Here is a 25014-nt window from a genome sequence, read left to right as displayed (position 1 = left end):
TCTCAGACCTGTTTGTGTTGTCCTGTCAAATCCTATGGTCATTGTCAAGCCAAACAATGGCAAGACAGACCAAAACAGATCTCAGACCAGGCTATAACACTTCTGGGGATACAATACACCTTTTAGCGTGGGCGACGGGGGCTGAGAACTAGGCTGTATGGGAGTGTCGTTTATGTGGCTTCTATTGTTATTGTCAGGGTTCCCCATATTGTTGTTAAAGTAGTGGTGCTGGAAAATAATGGTTGAATTACTCTGACCCCCCTGGCCTTTCTTCACATGCTCTTCCTCTCGTGGTTCCTTAGGGGCCTTAAATGGCGGGGGCACCCCGCCGGTTAGCTTCTGGAGCCGGGGGTAACCCTAGATTTCCCCATCCGTCTGACTCTCTGCTCTCTGGCCCCGCTGTGTTTGTGTGTGTCACAGGAGGCTGCTGAGGGAAGGACAGCTCATATTAATCGCCAGGATGGAGCGAATGGAATGGCATGGAAACCATGTGTTTGGTGTATTTGATGCCGTGCCACTGATTCCGCTCCAGCCATTACCACCAGCCCGTCCTCCCTAACTAAGGTGCCACCAACCTCCTGTGGTATTTGTCTGTTTCTTTGTGTATGTGTGGCCACCCAGGCTCATATCTGTACACAATGACAATTTCCTGTCCTTTGGTCAATACTGTGAAAAGTCCCCCACAAGACCTAAAAATAGGGAGTCTTCTCGTTGTGAGCATTTACATCATTGCCTCGCTCAACAGCAGCTGAATGACCCAGTTGAGAAAGTTTGGCATCGTCTAACCCGTGGCCCCTGTAACGTGACTTTAAAAAAGTCGGTTCCCAGGACCCAAATGAAACCTGCTCCTGGTTTTAAAATGCTTCGAATGAGGTAGTGCTTGTTTTGACTTAGTCTATTTTTATGTTTCAGCTTTATCTCTGTATCAACATAAGGCCAGTGAGGAACACTCATAGATGAGCCTTGGTTGGTCATAATCAGGGTAAGTTCCCTCAGAGCAGTTGTCTGGTGGGTTTTTCATTCACCGTACGTTGGTGAGATATTACCGCTAATCACCATGGCGATCACTCCCCTGACCTTTTGTGCATTTGTGTGAGCCACTTATAGGCACAGATTCATATGCAGCGCGGTGCTATCTGGCACACATTATCAGTCACATGTGGGATTTATAGGGGATTTCTCTGTCTCGATGGGGAGTTTTTGAGCCTGTTATTGGATACAAACACTAGTTGGTGGGAAGGATTGAAGTGTCTTGTCTTATGAAAAACGTTTGTTTCCACTCAACAAAGGAAGCTGCACTGTCCACGTCGGAAACCCCAACCCTGGGCTCTAACCTATGGTAAAATTCCCCAGTGGGGCAAGACAGGACAATACGTGGTGCGGCTGCTGCCTAATTCAGTACCTTTTGGATATGTCCCTATATTGGAATCTTAGAATGTGTACAGTCAATTCATACACTAGAAGCCTGTTCCCAGATCTGTTTGTGCTCTTGCCAACTCCTGCCGCTCTCATTGTCAGGACAAAGGTATGGCAATGAGTGATACGAAGTTGGCAGGATAGCGCTAATAGATTGGCACGCGGGCTAATACAATAGCTGCTTCTATTGTGAATGTCCAGTATCCTACATTACTGTAGCTGGTCATCAACACTTCAATGTCTTTGGCAGTCATTTTTACAGGCCTTTCTTGAGACATCTGCAGGTTGTATCATTAAGTCATGACCAAAAAACGTCTGGCTGTTGATCAATCTGCAGTCAAGATTGTTGTGAAAAACAATTAGACATTTTAGTCAAATTACACAATTATTAACAAATTATTGCCAGTTATTATTGTAATAGACAGCAAATTCATCAGCCTCCAGTAGTTTTGAGGAGATAATGTACATTTATTAATGTGTCTGTTATTGGACCTTATTACGTTGATGCAGAGACTGGATTACAGAAACATGAAACTCCTGTGATTGTGAGTGAAAGCAATGAAATTGCTTGTTATAAAACAACACCCTCACCCTGTCATGAATAACAGGAGATACAACACAATTATAACACGACTGAAACAAAGCCCAACCATAGAGCCTAACACCTGGGTCGAAACAGGCGTGAAACAGAAACATTTTGAAGCCGAAGAATGTGATGTTATTTTATAATATACCCGTTCATGTTCTCTGTTTCAAAACATGTTCAAATCGTTTGGTTTCTACTGAACATGCCCCTGTTGTGTGTCCTAATATCAGGAAGTCCCGTATCCTATTGTCTCTATATGATTCCCAGTAACACAGATGAGGGCAATACCTATGAAGGGCCATAGAAATATAACAAACTATAAGAAGGGAAGGAAGAGAGAATAACAGTTTGTTCTTCTTATCTCTCCATCCCCCTGAAATCCCCTCCTGTCTTGTGGCTTTTCCACGGAACTCATGAGGGCATTTTCAAATGCCCCCTGCGATGTATACCAAGATGCAAAACTGGACCTGTGTTTACTTCCTTGATCCGATAAGTCTAATATGCTTTCACGGAAAGAGAGGGATGAATGGAGAGAGGTGTGATGTTTATCTTCTCATCCCTCTCTTCTACTCCAGGTCGTGAGAAGACATGCAGCACACGTCGTGTACTGAGGACCGGATCCAGCATGCTCTGGACCGATGTCTGGATGGGCTCAGACCCAGCCCCACGACAGCACAACCCTGGAACGGTAAGCCTCATCTGAGCTGAGCAGGGTTGGACATGGGTGGGTGTATTTCATCTCTTCGTTGGTGACTTAGTTTTCATTCTCAGGGAATTTGATTCCCAGTGTATTTCATTTGAGACATGCAGTCCTTTATTTGTTAAGAAAGGCATAATATGGTTGTTCACGTGAAATGGAAATCAGGTCTGTTCACAGGCAGGCCTGTCACTGGTGCATGTAGTTCATGTCACAGTATTGATCCAAACTGCAGGAACATTTTCTAAGTGTGGTGTTACAGAAAGTCGACATGATATCAAATAGCATGAGACGTTTCAAGTGTCCAGCAACATGTTAAAACGCCTCCACAAGAAAATCATCAGTCATCAGTCAGACCACACTGACAGTAAATTGTTGTTCTTTCTCAACTTCTGAGCACCTAGAACTGTTCGTTGTGACAGTTATATCTGAAGCCCAGTAGGTCTAGTGAGTCTGTTGTTGTTGAAAACTGTCAGAGAAGTGTTATTATGTGCTAGAGGAAGTATCAACGTTGACACTATGGCTGTGGAGGAAGTTGTGCACACACACACACACACAGAGACGTGGTGGCATAGACCGCAGTGCGCCTGGAAGCATGATGAGGTAGTGTGAGGGGGTAGGATCGGTTAGTGTAATAAAGCGTAGCAGCACCAACTGAGTCAGATATCATACACCTACACACTGTGGTTTTCTGTATCACATTTTCAGGAGGTACCTTGTTGCCACATATTGTGTTGAAATGATGTTATTAATTTGTTTGAAGTACACTGTGTACCCTTCAGGTAAGCTATATGTTTTAGTTTCATAAACATGTTACACAATGTGGCATGCTCCCTCTGATGTGATGTGACGTGTGTGTGTGTGTTTCAGTCCTGATGTGCACGGCGGGCCAGTCGTTGAACCGTTGGAGTCTGGAGGAATTGGTGAAGAGAGACCCAGAGAACTTCCTCATCCTCCTGCAGCAGATCCTCAGGAAGACCCGAGAGGTGAGGGGTCACAGGTCATTACAGAAAGGGCAGAGGCTATCATAACTCCTCTACTTAGGATGCTGCTATGACCTAGATTCTTATGGTCACATGTCATGATGACCCCAAGCCTCTACAGGATGTAGGTGGGATTTTAGTCTGATCTACAGTATGTGATTAGGAGCAGTATGCCGTCTTGTGGTGGGAATTGAGAACTGAAACTGTAAAGTGTGGATACGTGAATGAACTTTTGGTTCTCCGTATGTGTGTGCAGGTCCAGGATCAGTGTCAGTATGAGCTAGTGGCTCCCCTCGCTATCATGTTCTCCTCCACTCTGTTACAGGTAACGGTAATCAATCAATCAATCAATCAATCAAACATGAAAACCCCAACCTTCGTTACCTCTAACTAGGTGTTTTTCTGGTTGCAGACCCCCTTCTGTCCCCCTGCCACGGAGCTGCTGGAGGAGGCCTGTGAGGTGTTTGGCTGTTTCCTGACTTGGCCAGAGCCTTACTGCAGCGTGTGTAAAGGATTGCTCTCCACCTTACACCAGGAACTCAAGGCCCCAGGTAAACATGGAAAGACGTGGGCTACTCTAGGTTTTATATCTACCCCATGCTTCTATGGGGGTTTTGAACTATTCATTTACTTCATTGATGAGCATGATATGGACTGTGAATTAATATGAGGTCAAAAATGGATATGTGTAAGACAGCCTTCCTTTTTCTGTGAGGCAACAAGTGCCTACGTCGACTTCTCTCCCAATGGTTCGAGCCATAGTTGCTGAGGGCTGTAATCATTACGCCGATTCTGTTGCAAAACCTTTTGCAATAAACTGTTGACTCCAAACACAGAAAACGCAAACAAGAGTTTCTATTGGACAAATTCAAATGGGTCCCTCCCCATTTCATTTAGTTTGCTCTGGTTGATTCCACTTGATTCTTAAACGGTAAACAGTTTCCATAATGAATACACCCCATGTCATGTACGGTGGCTCTGTCAAACATGATCAGTGACTGACCCCTAGTGCCTCAAACAGATAATGCAGTAAGATGAAACGCACAAATACAGTGAGTATCAGAAAGTATTCACACCCCTTGAGTTTTCCCACATTCTTTTTATTTTTTATTAATTACACTTTGGATGGTGTATCAATACAGCCAGTCACTACAAAGATACAGGGATCCTTCCTAACACACTTTCCAGAGAGCAAGAAAGCCGCTCAGGGATTTAACCACGAGGCCATTGGTGACTTTAAAACAGTTAGAGAGTTTAATGGCTGTGATAAGAGAAAACTGAGGATGGATCAACAGCATTGTAGTTACTCCACCGAATTGACCAAGTGAAAAAAAGGAAGCCTGTACAGAATATAAATATTCCAAATCATACATCCTGTTTTCAGCAAGGCACTAAAGTAGTACTGCAAAAATGTGGCAAAGCAATTAACTTTTTGCCCTGGATACAAAGTGTTATGTTTGGGGCAAATCCAATACAACACATTACCAGGGTTGGGAGTAACAGATTATGTGTTACGTTACTAGCAAAAATATTGTAATCAGATTACAGATACTTTTAAAAAACTAGATGGTTACTTCGAGGATTACTTTTAAAATCAGAATGGATGTTTGCGGAAAAAATATTTGACATTTGTTTGTTCAATGACATTCAAATCAGCATTGAAAAAAAGGGGCAAATTTAAGTTTGTTCCACCTGAGAAAGTCTGACAACAAGTCAGAGACACTATGATGACACACCAAATGTGTTTGATGGATCATAGGAAAAGAGCAGGAATAGGCTTTTGTAGGCTACAGTCCAAGCAATGTGTTCCAATGGTGCGACTGCTGTCGGCATCCAAAGATTATCCAACTTGAATAAACGCTTGGAGGTAAGGATGACAGCAGTGGTGTAGCCTACGGCGATACAGGGATATAATTTCTGATTGATATCTACATAGCGCATTGATGTGAATCATACTGCTGCGCTCTCATTTAGCTATTTGCGTCATACAGATTGTGGTTGTTGTGGATGGCTGTTCACAAATCTAAATTTGTATTTGAACCCAATAATGGTTGAATACAAGAAGTTTAAACTTCCTATCAATCATTGTTTTTGAAACCAGTGGACAGCCAGTGGAAAATGTGCTCTCGCAACAGCTGCATAGTGCGGACCCCAGCCTATGGAATCAAAGTAGGGCTTTTATTGTTCAATCTAATTCATGCTGATAAAAGAATTACATAGGCCTAATGGACACATGCTCAAATTTGCAAAATGTTGATAGACTTAAAGGGGCAATCTGTAGTTGCTCCATCCATTTTTGGATTTAAATATAAAAGTTTGGACACACCTACTCATTCAAGGGTTTTTCTTTATTTGTACTATTTTCTACATTGTAGAATAATAGTGAAGACATCAAAACTATGAAATAACACACAAGGAATCATGTACTAACCAAAAAAGTGATAAACCAATCAAAATATATTTTAGATTTGTCAGGACCCGGTTACGAACCTGGGTCTCCGGAGTGAGAAACAGTCACTTAACCAACTGAGCCACGAATAGTCAGCAGAACCCAGAAGATGAGGCAGACACAGCAGTACTTAAGACGGTGTATTTAATAAAGTAAAAAGGAGAAGTCCTTCAATACAAAAATGGCAAATCCAAAAGGTGGTAGGAATAGCACAAAAAAGCCTCAAGAGATACTCAAAAACAAAAACAGAATTCCCCTAGGAACGGCTCCTGACGTTCCTACCAGCTCTCTCAGGGTGGAGGGCCCTGAACTGACGAATGAGGTCAGGGTCCAGGATGTCTTTGGCAGGAACCCAGGAGCGCTCCTCGGGACCGTAGCCTTCCCAGTCCACCAGATACTGCCAGGACCGCTGCACCCGGCGGGAATCCAGTATCCGATGGACGGTATAAGCCGGCTGGCCTCCAATGACACGAGGCGGAGGGGGAGGTCTGTCTGCCGGGACAAGGGGAGAAAAAACAACAGGTTTTAACAATGAAATGTGAAACTGTGGGATTAATCTTAAGGGATCTGGGTAAGTGTAGGCGATAAGAAACTGGGTTAACTCTCCTGACAACCTTGAAGGGACCGATGTATTTTTGGGACAGCTTGCGAGACTCCACCCGTAGAGGTAAGTCTCTTGTGGAGAGCCAGACTCTCTGGCCGGGGCGCAGGGTAGGCCCGGGACGGCGACGTCTGTTGGCTTGTTGTTGGTACCTCTGTGAGGAACGCATAAGATTAAGACGGGTCTTCCTCCACATAAGCCGACAGCGTCTGACGAACTTCAAGGCTGAAGGCACTCTGACTTCTGCCTCCTGGTCCGGGAACAATGGAGGAGCATAGCCAAACTGACACTCGTGCGGGGACATACCAGTGGAGGAGGAGCGCAAGGTGTTGTGCGCGTATTCGGCCCAAACAATAAAGGATGACCATGTGGACGGGTTGTCACGAGTCATACATCGGAGGGTGGTTTCCAGCTCTTGATTCATCCTCTCTGTTTGGCCGTTGGACTCCGGATGGTACCCTGAAGATAGACTGGCAGAAGCCCCATGAGTTGGCAGAAGGCCTTCCAAAACCTTGAGGCGAACTGGGGACCTCTGTCAGAAACCATATCTTGAGGAATGCCGAAGACTCGGAACACATGATTAATTACCAACTCAGCCGTTTCCTTGGCAGAAGGTAACTTAGTCAGAGGGACGAACCTGGCCGCCTTTGAAAACCTGTCGATTATGACTAGGATAGTAGTATTGCCATTGGATGGAGGAAGTCCAGTAATAAAGTCCAATGAGATATGGGACCAGGGTCTGTGGGGAACAGGTAAAGGGTGAAGGAGTCCTTGAGGGCGGAGGTGAGAAGATTTGCCCTGGCAGCACACGGGACAGGCATTGACGAAAGTGGCAACGTCTTCTCTTATGGTAGGCCACCAGAACTTACGCTGGATGAACTCCAAGGTGCGACCTACGCCCGGATGACAGGTCAGGCGAGAGGAGTGCCCCACAGAAGGACCTGAGTCCTCACTGCCTTGGGGACAAACAACCGATTGGCAGGACCTCCTTTCGGGTCCGGTTCGCTAGCTTGAGCACGTCTCACGGTATCCTCAACTTGCCACGAGATCGGAGCCACAATCTTAGCAGCAGGAAGGACAGGCATGTCCGTGTCATCTCGAATGGCAGGAGCGTAGACTCGGGACAGGGCATCCGGTTTGAGATTCTTCGACCCGGGCCGATAGGTGAGGATAAACTGGAATCGATTGAAGAAAAGAGACCATCTAGCTTGTCTAGAGTTCAACCGCTTCGCCTGCTGGATATACTCCAGATTTTTGTGGTCCGTAAGCACTTGAAACGGGTGAGAAGCCCCCTCGAGCCAGTGTCTCCATTCCTTCAATGCCAACTTAACCGCTAGGAGTTCACGATCCCCCACATCGTAGTTCCTCTCAGTCGGGGTAAGCCGGTGTGAGAAGAAAGCACACGGATGAAGCTTCTTGTCTTCACCCCTCTGAGACAGGACAGCTCCAACACCAACCTCTGATGCGTCTACCTCCACCACAAATGGTTCATCCGTAGTCGGTAGTATCAGGATGGGAGCAGAGAGAACGCGCTGCTTGAGTCCTTGGAAGGCCGTCTCAGCTTCTCTTCCCCACAAAAACCTTGCATTGCCACCCTTGGTTAAAGCTGAGAGAGGGGCTGCCACCAAGCTGAAGTTCTTGATGAACTTGCGGTAAAAGTTTGTGAAGCCCAGGAAACGCTGAACTTCCTTAACGGATTTGGGGGTGGGCCAATCCGCTACCGCCCCTACCTTCCTGGGGTCCATTTGGACTCGACCGGGTTCCACTACAAATCCCAGGAATTGTACTCGGGATGAATGGAATTCACATTTTTCCGGCTTAACGTACAGATGGCTGTCTAGGAGGCGTTTGAGTACTTGTCTGACATGCTTAGTGTGTTCTTGAAGGGAGCTCGAAAAGATGAGGATGTCATCCAAGTAAACGAACACAAATATGTTAAGCATATCCCTAAGCACATCGTTTATGAGCGCTTGGAACACCGCTGGGGCGTTGGTCAGGCCGAAGGGTATCACCAAGTATTCATAGTGACCAGTAGGCGTGTTGAAAGCGGTCTTCCACTCGTCACCAGGTCTGATCCGCACAAGATGGTATGCGTTCCGCAGGTCAAGCTTAGTGAAAACAACTGCTTCCTGGAGCAGCTCAAAGGCTGTGGCCATAAGGGGTAGCGGGTAACGGTTACGGACGGTTATGGCATTGAGTCCCCGGTAGTCGATGCAAGGACGTAATCCACCGTCTTTCTTGGCCACAAAGAAAAGCCCTGCTCCCGCCGGGAGGTGGATGGACGCATGAGGCCTGCTTCCAGAGCGTCCTTGATGTAGGTATCCATAGCAGCTCGTTCGGGTGGAGATAGGGAAAAGATCCGACCCCTGGGGGGCAAGTGCCCGGAAACAGGTCGATGGGGCAATCGTAAGGTCTATGGGGTGGTAGCATGGTGGCCCTCTGTTTGCTAAACACCAGTTTGAGGTCATGGTAACACTCGGGAACTCGGGTCAGGTCGATGGATTCTAAAGACTCGGGAGTAGAACTCGGGGAATTCTGGAAAATACAAGTAGCTTGGCACGTAGGACCCCACTGCTTGATAGTGCCCATAGACCAGTCGATGTGAGGGTTATGGCTGTGAAGCCAGGGGTATCCAAGGACGAGAGGGAACTCGGAACAGGAGATCAAATGAAAGTTCATCAATTCCTGGTGTTGTGAAACTGAAAGTCGCAAGGAGGTAGTGACATGAGTGACAAGTCCAGATCCCAAAGGGCTTCCATCCAATGTAGTGACCCTCATGGGTTCACTTAGAGGTTCAGAGGGAACGCCATTCTCCTTCGCCCAGACACCATCCATGAAGTTACCTGCGGCTCCAGAGTCTACCAAGGCTTGAAGGTGAAGCTTGTGGTTGTCCCAGGAGAGGGTGACTGGAATGAGCAGACGGGAGTTGGACGGATGGGAGGAGGTTATGTTTCCCGTTACAGTTCCCCCCGGTCTGTACGGGACAGAGCGTTTCCCTGGAGCCCGGGACACGTGGAACGGAAATGGCCCGGTTTGCCGCAATATAGACAGCATCGCTCCCTCATCCGGCGGTCTCTCTCAGCCTGGGAGATGCGTCCAATCTGCATGGGTTCCGATGGAGCCAGCGAGGATAAACGTGGGGACTCGGAGCTGGGACTGATAGGGGCTAGAGGTCTACGGTTGAGTTCTCTCTCTCTCAGACGCTGGTCGATGCGTGAGGCCAACTTGATCAGGGACTCGAGATTGTTCGGTGGTTCGAAAACGACGAGGGTTGTAGCTCAAAGGAGAGAGAACATTGGGTGAGAAACCCTTTACAAGCACTTGGATCACCTGAGAACCGTTGGGGAGGTGGAAGACGAGGTTCAGCCAGGGGGTTAACTGCCATGGGTACGTGAATCTGAGGTACTGGGACGGGAACTGTTGCCGGGGTAAGACAATCAGATATTTGCTTAATGGAAGTCAGCATCTCCGACAGAAGATGAGAATGTCTAGCCATAAAGGCCTCTTGCTGAACCAGGGCGGCTTCGTGGCGTTGGACAGTCTCCTGGTGGTGGGACAGCATGGCAAAAAGGTCCTGGGAACTGGCTGCCTCTGGGTTCATTTTTGGCTCTGTGTTTCTGTCAGGACCCGGTTACGAACCTGGGTCTCCGGAGTGAGAAACAGTCACTTAACCAACTGAGCCACGAATAGTCAGCAGAACCCAGAAGATGAGGCAGACACAGCAGTACTTAAGACGGTGTATTTAATAAAGTAAAAAAGGAGAAGTCCTTCAATACAAAAATGGCAAATCCAAAAGGTGGTAGGAATAGCACAAAAAAGCCTCAAGAGATACTCAAAAACAAAAACAGAAGAGCATTCCACAAGAGCATCCACCGGAATCGACAAGAATACACAGAACACTAGGGCTGGGTGCTAACATACAAACACAGAGCACAGAACTGAGGGAAACTAAGGGTTTAAATACAATCAGGGGAAACGAGGCACAGGTGCAAATAATAATGGGGAACAAGGGAAAAAACATAAGGTCAAAAAGCACAATGGGGGCATCTAGTGACCAAAACCCGGAACAACCCTGGCCAAATCCTGACAAGATTCTTCAAAGTAGCCACCCTTTGCCTTGATGACAGCTTTGCACACTCTTGGCAAAGCATGCCATTCCATGAGCGCAGCATTTATTTTTCAACTTGAATCAAAGATCCCAATCAGTCCTCCCATGACAACAAAATCATAAACAACAGAGTAGGGCTTGCTAATAAGTCATTAGTTTTGGGGTGATAAAACTATTTGGCTAATCTGTACTTCCATATTTCCAAGTCCTATTCTTGAAGATCAAGGGGTATAACATTTATTGGAATGACTGGAATTCTGACAGGCTTTGGTTTTTAATATAAAGATATAATTTAATCGTATTATATGTTGTAGAAAGCAATGGGTTAGAAGAAGAATCGACCCATAAAGTAACATTTAACATCCATATATTGCCAGCTATGTAAACTTTTTATTTGATTTATTTTTACCCCCTTTTTCATGGTATCCAATTGGTAGTTACAGTCTTGTCTCATCGCTGCAACTCCCGTGCGGACTCGGGAGTGGCGAAGGTCGAGAGCCATGCCTTCCTCTGAAACATAACCCAGCCAAGCTGCACTGCTTCTTGACACAATGCCCGCTTAACCCGGAAGCCATCCGCACCAATGTGTCGGAGGAAACACCATGCACCTGGTGACCGTGTGAGCGTGCATTGCGCCCGGCCCATCACAGGAGTCGCTAGAGTGCGATGGTACAAGAACATTCTGGCCGGCCAAACCCTCCCCTAACCCGGTCGACGCTGGGCCAATTGTGCGCCGCCCCATGGGTCTCCCGGTCACGGCCAACTGTGACAGAGCCTGGACCTCTAGTGGCACAGCTAGCACTGTGATGCAGTGCCTTAGACCTCTGCGCCACTCGGAAAGCCTAGCTATGTAAACTTTAACATTGACTTATCCTGTAATAGATGTTGTTCAATTGGTAACATATATTTTTGTCTTCTTCTAATGTCTCTTAAGGGGAAAGTAATCTAAAAGTAATGGAATGTAATCAGATTACGTTACTGAGTTTGGGTAATACCAAAGTCATGTTACTGATTACAATTTTGGACGGGTAACTTGTAACGGAGTACATTTAGAAAGTAACCTACTCAACCCTGCACATTACTGAGTAATAGTCTCCATATTTTCAAGCATAGTGGTGGCTGCGTCTTGTTACGGGTATGCTTGAAATCGTTAAGGACTGGGGAGTTTTTTAGGATAAAAAGGAAACGGAATGGAGCTAAGAACAGGCAAAATCCTAGAGGAAAACCTGGTTGTCTGGTTTCCACCAGACACTGGGAGATTAATTCACCTTTCAATAACCTAAAACACAAGGCCAAATCTACACTGGACTTGTTTACCAAGAAGATAGTGAATGTTCCTGAGTGGCCGAGTTACAGTTATGACTTAAATCTATTTGAAAATATATGGCAAGACCTGAAAATGGTTTTCAAGCAATGATCAACAACCAATTTGATAGAGCTTGAAGAATTTTGTGAAGAATAATGGGCAAATATTGCACAATCCAGGTGTGGAAAGCTCTTAGAGACTTACCCAGAAAGACTCACAGCTGTAACTGCTGCCAAAGGTGCTTCTAGAAGTATTGACTCAGGGGTGTGAATACTTATGTAAATGAGATATTTCTGTATTTCAATTTCAATACATTAGCAAAAATAATCTGTTTTTAACTTTATCATTATGAGGTATTGTGTGTTAATGGGTAAGATTTTTTTTTACAATTCAAATCAATTTTGAATTTGGCTGTAACGCCACTATATGTGGAATAAGTGAAGGCACTGTAGATATAACATAATCGGATTAACTTGATCACCTCAAATTGATCAAGTTAGGTAAATGAATAGTCAGGCTTAGGTAAACGTGTCTGCTCAAACATGTGCCATTGATAATGGAGAAGTGCTTGACGGTTCTGTGGCAGCCTGTTCTTGGAAAGCGGATGTGTGATACTTCAATTCACAAAATAAAAAAAGCAGAACTATAACATCCTGTCAACGACCTGGAAGAGGATAATGACAGATCAAATAAAAAACAAGACTGAAATCTGAGAAAGTCACGTCAGGTACAGGCCAATGAATGAATGAATGAATGAATGAGCTTGCAGTGGTGTGAATGGACATCACTATTTTGTGATGTTGTGAGATCAAATTATGATGTAATTGTGTGCAATACAATACTTTAGTGTGCAAAGAACAATCAACTTATTCAGCGTGTGTTCACTTCACAGGCATATCCTATCACAGACTGGTGAGAGAAGAGCAAGGCCTGGCCACCTCAAAACATCGCTCAAAAACAATGTAGGTTGTCAACAGTTTAACTGCTACGTTTTACTATAGATTATTCTAAATGACTGTGCATTTTTGTCATGCACATGTAAAAACCACACGTCTGGAACTCCACCTCAGTTATTCGTTCTCCCCACCCCTTCCCTGCTCAATATATCACTACTTCCTTTTCACTCTGTGGGTTTTTCTTCTGTTAGCGTTCCCCTTGTTCTGTTTCCGTGTAACTGGGTGTGTGTTTATATACACGTCTTTGTGCATGTGTGCCGAGAGACAAAGGCATTTTTATCTTCCTGTTCTAGAATTCATGCAACAACGAATAATAATAATGACTTTTTTTAGAGCGCAGACCTCCTATCACCCCTATGTTTTCCACCATGTCAACCCTATGTCATCTCATCCCCATAGGACGGTTCTGTTGATGAACCCTAGTGAGGTGCCTCCTGAGTTCCTGTCTGTAGCAGACCAACTGAGTAATATCCAACGGTCCCAGAGAGAGACGTATATCACCCTGGTCAAACATGCCTACCAGGCTACCCTGGGCACCAAGTACCCCCTGGCCAGCATCCACAAAGCCCTGCAGGTACTGGACGACACAATATACCACTGGAGCGCTATAGAGATACAGATAGAAATTGATTTTAGCTAAGATTTTGTTAGTCTTGATGGATCTGTAATCTGTTAGTTTTTACCCATCATGGTCAAAATCAATGGTTAGTAGTTTGATAGTTTGTTAGTACCGATCTTCTGAACAGAAACACAACGTGACTTTCTCGCCACAGGTCAAGAGTCTAGAAGTGCTGGTGGAGATCTTCTCCATGGTAACCGACATCCTGGAGATGGCCGCTGCCATGGATGACCCGGCGAAAGGCCGTGATCATGTGACGCAGGGCCTGGAGGGGCTGAGGGAGAGGATGGGCGTCCCATCGTCCGATGTCATGCAGTCTGACGGTGAGAGGGTGGAGCCTAACCAGTGTATTGATTTGTCATAATGAGGCTACTGGGAAAAAATGTCCATACAATGTGTGTAAATGTTGTTTCATTGTATTTACTCTGTTTTTAGGAATGCTGCAAACGCTACCACTGCCCACAGCCAAGTGCTACATGTTTCACTGGGACAAGGACAACTTTGGTAAAGGACTTTGGTCTTCAGTCTCTCATGAAATGGCTTGTCATGGGATCCCCCTTGAGTCTGGTTCCTCTCTAGGTTTCTCCTACCTAGGTTGACTTTCCTTTCTGTTTGATGGTTTCAACTTGGATTGTGACAAATTAATTTGTCGACGGTCCTTTACAGTGCTTGCAACTGATAGACTGTGTCCTTGTGATTTTCAGACATCCTCAACACCATTCTGGAGAACGAGCATGACCTAACCGGCTTCCAGACCTCCAGTGGTCAGGGTGATGGTGAGGAGGGGGAGGAAGATGCAGAGTTCGACCTGGAGGAGGAAGAGGGAGAGAAGGAAGAGGGAGAGAAGGAGTTTGTACGTAGACATGTCGGAGACAACGGCTGGAGCGTGGACCACCGAGCCTCCACCTTCTCCACCGTCTCCTCCCTTTCCACTGCCTCTAAAGACTCCATGTACTCCAACTTGTCCGAATCCTACACCCCCTCCATTGTCTCAGTCACTTCCGGCATTGACAGCGACTTCTACGAAGACCCTGAGGACGCCACTTCCACCTCCAGCCCCTCACCTTTGGAACGGAGCCCATCGTCCGGCAAGTCAAACAAAGCTTCGGCTCGTCGGAGCCAGCACTTCTCCCGTTTCTTCAAGACAAAGACGCAATCCCTGACCAGAGCCAAGAGCCTCGGCAGCCCAGATGTTACGGACTTTGCCCCTGTTCGTTCAAAGCGCTCCAACTCCCTCCCGCAGCAGGTGCACATACGCAGCCCAGACTCCTTGTTCCAGACCCCTTGTACCCCCCAGGCCCTCAAGCACGTGTGCTTCCGCCGGAGGCCCATCCTGAGCAGTGATGAGGAGGGTAACAGTAATGCCACCACCCTGAGGGTGGTAGTGTTCGGGGCCGACCACGTGGCGGGCAAGGTGGCGAGGGCCTATAGTAACCTACGCCAGAGAGAGAACGTTTGCCCGAGCCTCAGCAGAGCCTTCCGGCTGCAGTTCTTCTTTGTGCCTGTGAAGAGGGACGGTGTTGTGAGGTGCCCCATTCCCAGGTGCCCTAGCCCCGGAGGCCAGTCGGCTAGCCCACGGAGAGGAAGTACATCATGTACAGTGAGTACAACTCTTATAGTATAGTGGCTTTTTAAAAAGTGGCCCTATCAGGTTTATAGCATAGTGGCTATTTTTAAGTGGCCCTATCAGGTTTATAGCATAGTGGCTTTTTTAAAAGTGGCCCTATCAGGTTTATAGCATAGTGGCTCTTTTTACGTGGCCCTATCAGGTTTATAGCATAGTGGCTCTTTTTACGTGGCCCTATCAGGTTTATAGCATAGTGGCTCTTTTTAAGTGGCCCTATCAGGTTTATAGCATAGCAGCTCTTTTTAAGTGGCCCTATCAGGTTTATAGTATAATCAAATGTATTTATATAGCCCGTCGTACAGCAGCTGATATCTCAAAGTGCTGTATAGAAACCCAGCCTAAAAACCCAAACAGCAAGCAATGCAGGTGTAGAAGCACTGTGGCTAGGAAAAACTCCCTAGAAAGGCCAAAACCTAGGAAGAAACCTGGAGAGGAACCAGACTATGTGGGGTGGCCAGTCCTATTCTGGCTGTGCCGGGTGGAGATTGTAACAGAACATGGCCAAGATGTTGAAATGTTCATAAATGACCAGCATGGTCAAATAATAATAATCACAGGCAGAACAGTTGAAACTGGAGCAGCAGCACGGCCAGGTGGACTGGGGACAGCATGGAGTCATCATGTCAGGTAGTCCTGAGGCATGGTCCTAGGGCTCAGGTCCTCCGAGAGAGAGAAAGAAAGAGAGAAAGAGAGAAAGAGAGAGCATACTTAAATTCACACAGGACACCGGATAGGACATGAGAAGTACTCCAGATATAACAAACTGACCCTAGCCCCCCGACACATAAACTACTGCAGCATAAATACTGTAGGCTGAGACAGGAGGGGTCAGGAGACACTGTGGCTCCATCCGAGGACACCCCCAGACAGTGCCAAACAGGAAGGAAATAACCCCACCCACTTTGGCAAAGCACAGCCCCCACACCACTAGAGGGATATCTTCAACCACCAACTTACCATCCTGAGACAAGGCCGAGTATAGCCCACAAAGGTCTCCGCCACGGCACACCCCAAGGGGAGAGCACCAACCCAGACAGGAAGATCACATCAGTGACTCAACCCACTCAAGTGACGCACCCCTCCTAGGGACGGTATGAAAGAGCCCTAGTAAGCCAGTGACTCAGCCCCTGTAATAGGGTTAGAGGCAGAGAATCCCAGTGGAAAGAGGGGAACCGGCCAGGCAGAGACAGCAAGGGCGGTTCGTTGCTCCAGAGCCTTTCTGTTCACGTTCACACTCCTGGGCCAGACTACACTCAATCATATGACCCACTGAAGAGATGAGTCTTCAGTAAAGACTTAAAGGTTGAGACCGAGTTTGCGTCTCTCACATGGGTAGGCAGACCATTCCATAAAAATGGAGCTCTATAGGAGAAAGCCCTGCCTCCAGCTGTTTGCTTAGAAATTCTAGGGACAATTAGGAGGCCTGCGTCTTGTGACCGTAGCGTACGTGTAGGGTTGTACGGCATGACCAAATCAGAGAGATAGGTAGGAGCAAGCCCATGTAATGGTATAGTGGCTCTTTTTAAGTGGTCCTATCAGGTTTATAGCATAGTGGCTCTTTTTAAGTGGCCCTATCAGGTTTATAGCATAGTGGCTCTTTTTAAGTGGCCCTATCAGGTTTATAGCATAGTGGCTCTTTTTAAGTGGCCCTATCAGGTTTATAGCATATTGGCTCTTTTTAAGTGGCCCTATCAGGTTTATAGCATAGTGGCTCTTTTTAAGTGGCCCTATCAGGTTTATAGCATAGTGGCTCTTTTTAAGTGGCCCTATCAGGTTTATAGCATAGTGGCTCTTTTTAAGTGGCCCTATCAGGTTTATAGCATAGTGGCTCTTTTTAAGTGGCCCTATCAGGTTTATAGCATAGCAGCTCTTTTTAAGTGGCCCTATCAGGTTTATAGCATAGTGGCTCTTTTTAAGTGGCCCTATCAGGTTTATAGCATAGTGACTCTTTTTAAGTGGCCCTATCAGGTTTATAGCATAGTGGCTCTTTTTAAGTGGCCCTATCAGGTTTATAGCATAGTGGCTCTTTTTAAGTGGCCCTATCAGGTTTATAGCATAGTGGCTCTTTTTAAGTGGCGCTATCAGGTTTATAGCATAGTGGCTCTTTTTAAGTGGCCCTATCAGGTTTATAGCATAGTGGCTCTTTTTAAGTGGCGCTATCAGGTTTATAGCATAGCAGCTCTTTTTAAGTGGCCCTATCAGGTTTATAGCATAGTGGCTCTTTTTAAGTGGCGCTATCAGGTTTATGGCATAGTGGCTCTTTTTAAGTGGCGCTATCAGGTTTATAGCATAGTGGCTCTTTTTAAGTGGCCCTATCAGGTTTATAGCATAGTGGATCTTTTTAAGTGGCCCTATCAGGGTTGGGGTTAATTCTATTTCAATTCAAGTCAATTGGGGAGATAATTGAAATTTGATTTATAATATTTAAGTTTTTTCAATTTATAAATTGAACTTCAATTCACTTCCTGATGAGATGGACCCAAACCATTTCTGGTGCACCATAAGAAACATCATCTCTAAAGCGTAACCTCAATTCTAGATAATGGGTTGATAGCTGTTTAGGCTGACATATTGTTCTTCTAGGAGCTCAACATTCTTGGCACAGAAGACAGCACTAACGACATAGCCCATTTCATTGGTATGCTGGACCCCTGGTACGAACGCAACACCTTGAGCCTGCTCAGTCTACCGGCCAACGTGGTGTGTCAGGTAAGACCACATGTGAAATGATAAATATGATGAAAAAAATCTTGTGTTGTCTCACACACAGTCAATGGTGTTCACTGTGTCTTGCAGCAAACCTCGAAGATGGAGTCCGAGTTGTATGATAGTTCCTATGAGGATCGTCTGCCCATCCTGGCTGACCTGGTGTTGTACTACTGTCGCCATGCCACCAGGCCTGCACTGATGCAGCTCTACCAAGCTGAGGTGAGGCCTGGATTCTCTTTCTGTCTCTTTTTCTCTCTTTCTGTCTCTCTCTGTCTCTCTCTCTCTCACACACACACACACACACACACACACACACACACACACACACACACACACACACACACACACACACACACACACACACACACACACACACACACACACACACACACACACACACACACACACACACACACACACACACTCAACCTCCATGTTATAAATGTGTGTGTTGACTGCTTGATGTCCTTGGGGTTGTAGATGACGTTAGCTGGAGGCGAGAGGAGGACAGAGGTTTTCCTTCACTCCCTAGAGCTGGGCCACACCGCAGGGACACGAGCCATCAAGGCTATGGGTACGTACATCTGCCTCAGTCTCCTAGCAAACGGCCCGTAATAAACAACAGGCAGTTCAGATTTTCCAATTAGAAAATATGCAGCCGGGAGTCCGAGGTCTGGGTGGATTATGGCTATGGGAACATCTGCTGTTTCAATCTATGATTCAGAGACTCAATTTGTCTCATTTGTTCCCCTATGTCGTTTCTTCAATGCTACATGACTGAATCTCTTCCATCAATTTTTGCTTATTAAAAAACAAAGTGATACTAAATGTATAAATCATCATTCTTCGTATTCATCATCATCAATGATTGATTATTCATCTTCAGCATCATGTTCAGCTCTATGGCTGTATCCTAATAGGGAAGCTCTGTGTTTGTCCGTTTTGTAGGTGCAGCGAGCAAGAGGTTTGGGATCGATGGCGACCGGGAGGCAGTCCCTCTGATGTTAGAGATGGTTTACAACAGGGTAAGATGGTGTTCAGCAGCTGTTCATCCTAGAAACATACTGACCGTGTCAACTGCATAATGAATCATCATTATCTTTGCCTGATGCTTCTCTGATGTATTTCTCTCTCTCTCTCCTTCTTTTTCTCTCTCAGGTGGTCATCAGTGGGAGAAGTCAATGGACGAAGAAAGACAAAGTGTGCACCTCCATCAACCTGACCAAAGCCTGCAAGAATCCAGAGGAACTAGGTGATATAACGACAGCAATAAAATAAACTACAGTAAAATAAAGTTCTGGGTTCATTCACGAATTGGAAATTTTTTGGGCTCACGCTTTTTAGAGAGCAGCCAAATCAGTTGTAGATTTGAAAGTTTGTTTCGTCAACGCAGACATCCTGTTTTGATCCCTTCCTTCCCCCACGGTTTCAGATTCAAAGATGGAGTGCTTGCAGTTGACAATGACAGAAGTACTGAAAAGGCAAAACTCAAACAAATCTAAGAAAGGCTACAATCAGGTGAGCAGGATGTTGTCAGCTCGAGTCGGAGCGACTTGCGCACATCAACAACTTCACATAAACCGTCGTGCTCTATAAGGACTCCATAAAGAGGTCTGTAGCAGCATCTCTCGTACCCCGAGAACGAGATTCTTTCTAGATCAACCCGATGAGAAACCCAGTGTACACCTTCACAGACACGTCTCAGTTTCTACCTTCACAGACACGTCTCAGTTTCTACCTTCACAGACACGTCTCAGTTTCTACCTTCACAGACACGTCTCAGTTTCTACCTTCACAGACACGTCTCAGTTTCTTCCTTCACAGACACGTCTCAGTTTCTACCTTCACAGACACGTCTCAGTTTCTACCTTAACAGACACCGACTTTCACTTGAGGTCTTTTTGTTGTTGTTATTGTCCAACCCTTTTCCTGTTCACTGGATCTTGGATTAATGTGACACACTGCATCCTGTAGCTCAGGCAAATACAGCATTAATGCCACTAATGAATGCTTTTCTATATGTCCTTAGGGCTGGTTTCACAAACATAGATTAAGTCCTAAACGCTTTCACTGGAGATTATCCTTTGATCGTGTTTTTGATCCAGGACTCTGCTTAGTCTGTGTCTGGAAAAACGACCCTTGGAGTCCCATAATATACTTGTATTGCTTCTAATGGCCAGTTTCTACTTGACAGCAACTGAGTGTTACTGAGGTGAAGGTGGACAAGGTGCAGGTCAGCGGGACTGGTAACACCACCTTCGCTGTGTGTCTGGACCAGGATGAGAAGAAGATCTTCCAGGGTGTCACCAGGTACAGGAATACACACACGCACACATACACACACACACACACACACACACACACACACACACACACACACACACACACACACACACACACACACACACACACACACACACACACACACACACACACACACACACACACACACACACACACACACAGTCTTATACAACTAACCTTGTGGTCCCATTCAAAATCCGATTTTCCCTAACCCCTAAACCTAACCCTAGCTCCTAATCCTAAAACTAACCTTAGCTCCTAACCCTAAACCCCCTAGAAATAGCATTTGACCTTTTGGGGACCAACAAAATGTCCCCAGTTGGTCACATTTTTGTTTGACTATTCTTAGCTAAACACATCCACACATTTTCCACAAGAAAAGTTAAACACGTCCACACAAACACACACACACACACACACACACACACACACACACGCACGCACACGCACATGCACACACGCACACAGTCACAGTCTTATACAACTAACCTTGTGGTCCCATTCAAAATCCGATTTTCCCTAACCCCTAAACCTAACCCTAGCTCCTAATCCTAAAACTAAGCTTAGTTCCTAACCCTAAACCCCCTAGAAATAGCATTTGACCTTTTGGGGACCAACAAAATGTCCCCAGTTGGTCACATTTTTGTTTGACTATTCTTAGTTAAACACATCCACACAGTCTCCACAAGAAAAGTTAAACACGTCCACACACACACACACACGCGCGCACGCACACACGCACACAGTCACAGTCTTATACAACTTACCTTGTGGGTCCATTCAAAATCCTATTTTCCCTAACCCCTAAACCTAACCTGTACCCTAAACCTAACCCTAGCTCCTAATCCTAAAACTAACCCTAGCTCCTAACCATAAACCCCCTAGAAATAGCATTTGACCTTTTGGGGACCAAAAAAATGTCCCCAGTTGGTCACATTTCTGTTTTACAATTCTTAGTTAAACACATCCACACATTCTCCACAAGTAAAGTTAAACACACACACACACACACACACACACACACACACACACACACACACACACACACACACACACACACACACACACACACACACACACACACACACACACACACACACACACACACACACACACACACTCTGACCACAGTGTCTCTTTCCCTCCCTCCTTCTCTCCCAGGTGTGAAGTATCTGTATGCTACAAGCCTGACAGCTCTACAGACTGGAGGTTAGACCAGGGTCTGTCCGCCCAGATCCAGCCACTCCACCCCACCTTCTGCTCCCTCCTCTGCCTGCCCATAGCCACCTTCTGCGGGGCACAGCCCTGAGAGGGGAAGACTAGCCTTAAAAATATATATATATACTTTAATGTATTTATGACACTTTTTTTACCAGACAGCTGGTAACAGAGGGGGAGTAAGTGGAGATGAAAAGCCTGGAGTCTGTGGACCAGACTAAAATGAATGGAAGTGACTCTTTTTGGAGCCAAGGGACATTATGGCTGCTGGATGGTTCAGCGAACCATCCTCCTGTGATGACTAACATTGCCTGAGGCCTACAGACCTCCGTTGGGCTAACACAGTCTTGTGACATTCAGGAGACCGGGGTTCAATACCCAGTTGCTAAAATGGACACTATGGATTATGTAAATGATGTACATTTGTATACTATATATTTCTTCCCTCAAAATAACTTCAACATTACACTGTAGCAACGCTGGGATTGGTGCAAGGTATTTGGAAGCACTGAAGTCCTCTCTTCCTGCATGTAATGAGCAACGGTTTCCTGAAGTGGGACATTTCTGAAATATCACAGTGACTTCTTTAGACCAGCAGGGGAGTCCATTGTGTTCACTTTCCCACACGAGAGTAACGTATGTCAGGATAATGAGGTAGGAAAAGCAGCCTTTCTCAGGACTCCACAGACTCACCCAAAAGCAATTATGTTCAATGTTGTTTTTACATTTGAATGTATACATTTGACATTGTATTAAATAATCCCATTTTGACATTCCATTGTACATAATATAAGATGTATCATACTAAGTAGCACACTGTAATGTTTATTTGACACTGTATTTGACAAAACATAAGATATATTTGGTTTATTTAGCTGATACCGATGACCGCAGGAAAGGACATAGATATTCCAGGATAGATTGACCTGGTGTCATAGACCAGTCTATGGTGCTACAGAATATACTCATCCAGTCCTTTTGTTAATCAGTTGTCTAATTTATTGTTGTCTACAGCTTTGCACTGGCGAAAATGGATATGGTCACAGTAATCAATCATACAGCAGAATAGAATGCACAGTAAAAATGCTTTTAAAAAAGGGTGAGGTTGGTATGTTAGAAATCTTTGTGTTTAAATGGGTAGGACTCTGGGTTTATCATGACTGTGACCTAACCAGTTTCCCTATGATGTCAGGAAAACACGGCAGACTAGCACACCGAGTGTACGAAACATTAAGAACACATTCCTAATATTGAGTTACACCCCCTTTTGCCCTCGCAACAGCCTCAGTCCGTCAGGGCATGAACTCTACAAGGTGTCGAATGCCCTTCCACAGGGATACTGGCCCATGTTGACTCCAATGCTTCCCACAGTTGTCAAGTTGGCTGGATGTCCTTTGGGTGGTGGACCATTCTTGATACACACGGGAAACTGTTGAGTGTGAAAAACACATCCGCGTTGCAGTTCTTGACACATGCAAACCGGCACCTTCTATCCTACCCTGTTCAAAGGCACTTAAATCTTTTGTCTTGCCCATCGCCTGAATGGCACACAAACAAACAAAATCCTTTAACCTGTCATCTCCCCTTCAACTACACTGATTTTGAAGTGGATTTAACAAGTGACATCAATAAGTGATCATAGCTTTCACCTGGATTCAAATCAAGTCAAACTTTATTTGTCACATGTGCCGAATACAACAAGTGTAGACCTTACCGTGGAAAGCTTACTTACAAGCCCTTAACCAACAGTGCAGTCTACAGTATGTCATGGAAAAAGCAGGTATTCCTAAAGTTTTGTACATTCAGTGTATATTGCTATTAGGTTAACTTCAACAGACAGATGCAAAATAAACAGAAATGATAGGTACTGTACATGTAACAAGATAAATCAAAATGGTGTTGTCTGGCACTTCTGCTCTCTCCATATGGTACCAATTTTGATGTTAGTCTTTATTTGGTGTCTTATCAATGTCGAATCAATGTTCTATGAATTGTTTGTGTAGTATGACAAATCCTACAATAAATAAATAATGATGACGAAATAAGATAAAATGGTAGGCTACATTTTTTAAAACTTGTTTCTCTGGGTATCTTTGAACATACAGTGAGTAACAGTAGTCTGACTGTTAAACAGAGTGTCAACTGTGTTAAAAAATCTATTCAAAGGCGAGAAACCTCAACCAGCACAAAATACAGGTATATATTGTAGGCCTATTTGATTGGCTAACTCCTATCTAGATCGCCAGGGAAACAATTGAGACATTGTATTGGTTGAATAAATCCTCGGTGGGCGTTGTCATACTGTACTACCCGGCGTGCTGCTGTCACAGCTGCAACTGTAGCAACGTGTGAAATTGTATTTTCCCGAGCAATCGCCTTCATAGAGATCTTATGGATTTCTTTGCTGAACCTAACGGCAGGTAAATAGTGATCTTGTCAACAGAAATAAGCTCTCTTAAATGTATGGCATTTTCGTTTTGTTAATTTTGAATGGTTTTATAGTAAGATAATTACTCTTGGACCATTGCATGACTCATGTTTTATGTTCAAGTTGCACGGTATTGTAACCTAAATGCTGCAATAATGTTGCGCTGTTGAACTCACTACTGAGATAATGTTGAGCTCTTTTTCTGATATGGTGCCAGCGGAGCCAGGCTTTGATGCATATTTCAAAGCTGTAGTCATCCATGCACAATCGATTATTCTCAGAGTGTGCCATTGTATTTTGGGGTTGAGAATTACAAAAACCCATTACAAGATTACTGCATATTTTGTTTGGTTCTACTCGTTTACTGTTGCTGTTTAAGTTTTCCATTGAATGAGAATCAGGTGCATTCTTTATCGGTGTGGCAGTGTGGTACTACACTTAGATAAGGAAATTTATAGTTCAGAATCTGCCCCACTGTAACCTAACCAGTTTGATAGCGACTCATACAGATATCCCACTCACAAACGATGCATTCAGTATTTCATTGTTTATTGATAGACAGTCGTGAATGAAAGGAATATGGATACATACAGAGTAGACTTGGGAAGAAGTTGTTATATTTTGATATTTTTGTTCCATTTTTAGTCTTTATAAAAAAAGCTCCTTGCCACCATGCCTGTTCAAACACACTACGCCCCAACTGGAATACACGAAGGACAACAACAGTTTTTTCTCTCTCCTGAGATAACAACAGTATGATAACACAATGACTGATTGAAGCTCTGGCTCTGTGGGCGATGTGTGTTTTGTATTGGTGAGTCTAAAGCACAGCTGTCCAGGGTGCATTTCCTCAAGTTTCCTTGTTTTAGATTCAGGTTTCCTGGTCGTTCTGGGTAGTTCTGCGATGAATGGTGGCCCAGATCGGTTTATGCTGTCTTGCCAACTCATATGATCAACAGTCAACAAGACAGCACAAACAGATCTGGAACCAGGCTAGATGCGTGATT

At 45.1% G+C, this 25014-nt stretch overlaps 2 protein-coding genes across 4 annotated transcripts in view; both read left to right on the top strand.

Annotated features, from left to right (window-relative positions):
* Positions 1–23631, top strand: part of LOC135537374 (phosphoinositide 3-kinase regulatory subunit 5-like) — a 32277-nt gene extending 8646 nt beyond the window's left edge. The window contains exons 2-20 of one of the 3 annotated variants that reach the window (XM_064963563.1): positions 421–564; positions 913–982; positions 2578–2690; positions 3570–3685; positions 3939–4007; positions 4095–4233; positions 13039–13108; positions 13502–13676; positions 13876–14044; positions 14157–14225; positions 14426–15321; positions 17932–18057; positions 18145–18276; positions 18538–18631; positions 19006–19082; positions 19216–19309; positions 19490–19575; positions 20252–20367; positions 21523–23631. In XM_064963563.1, the coding sequence (XP_064819635.1) occupies positions 2591–2690; positions 3570–3685; positions 3939–4007; positions 4095–4233; positions 13039–13108; positions 13502–13676; positions 13876–14044; positions 14157–14225; positions 14426–15321; positions 17932–18057; positions 18145–18276; positions 18538–18631; positions 19006–19082; positions 19216–19309; positions 19490–19575; positions 20252–20367; positions 21523–21670 (2676 nt within the window). In that variant the 5' untranslated portion in view covers positions 421–564; positions 913–982; positions 2578–2590 and the 3' untranslated portion in view covers positions 21671–23631. The remainder of the gene's footprint in view (positions 1–420; positions 565–912; positions 983–2577; positions 2691–3569; positions 3686–3938; positions 4008–4094; positions 4234–13038; positions 13109–13501; positions 13677–13875; positions 14045–14156; positions 14226–14425; positions 15322–17931; positions 18058–18144; positions 18277–18537; positions 18632–19005; positions 19083–19215; positions 19310–19489; positions 19576–20251; positions 20368–21522) is intronic. The other 2 variants (XM_064963568.1, XM_064963560.1) reach the window with 2 other exon arrangements.
* A 273-nt stretch (positions 23632–23904) lies between these two features.
* LOC135537266 (phosphoinositide 3-kinase regulatory subunit 6-like) overlaps positions 23905–25014 on the top strand; it is a 37226-nt gene continuing 36116 nt past the window's right edge. Inside the window, exon 1 of the mRNA XM_064963467.1 lies at positions 23905–23999. The gene's annotated coding sequence lies outside the window, so the exon portion shown is untranslated. The remainder of the gene's footprint in view (positions 24000–25014) is intronic.

Source organism: Oncorhynchus masou, chromosome 5, assembly GCF_036934945.1.
Source record: "Oncorhynchus masou masou isolate Uvic2021 chromosome 5, UVic_Omas_1.1, whole genome shotgun sequence".
In the NCBI taxonomy this organism is placed as follows: Eukaryota; Metazoa; Chordata; class Actinopteri; order Salmoniformes; family Salmonidae; genus Oncorhynchus; species Oncorhynchus masou.
The sequence above is the reverse complement of the archived record's forward strand: the minus strand, read 5'-3'. Positions and strand labels throughout refer to the sequence as shown.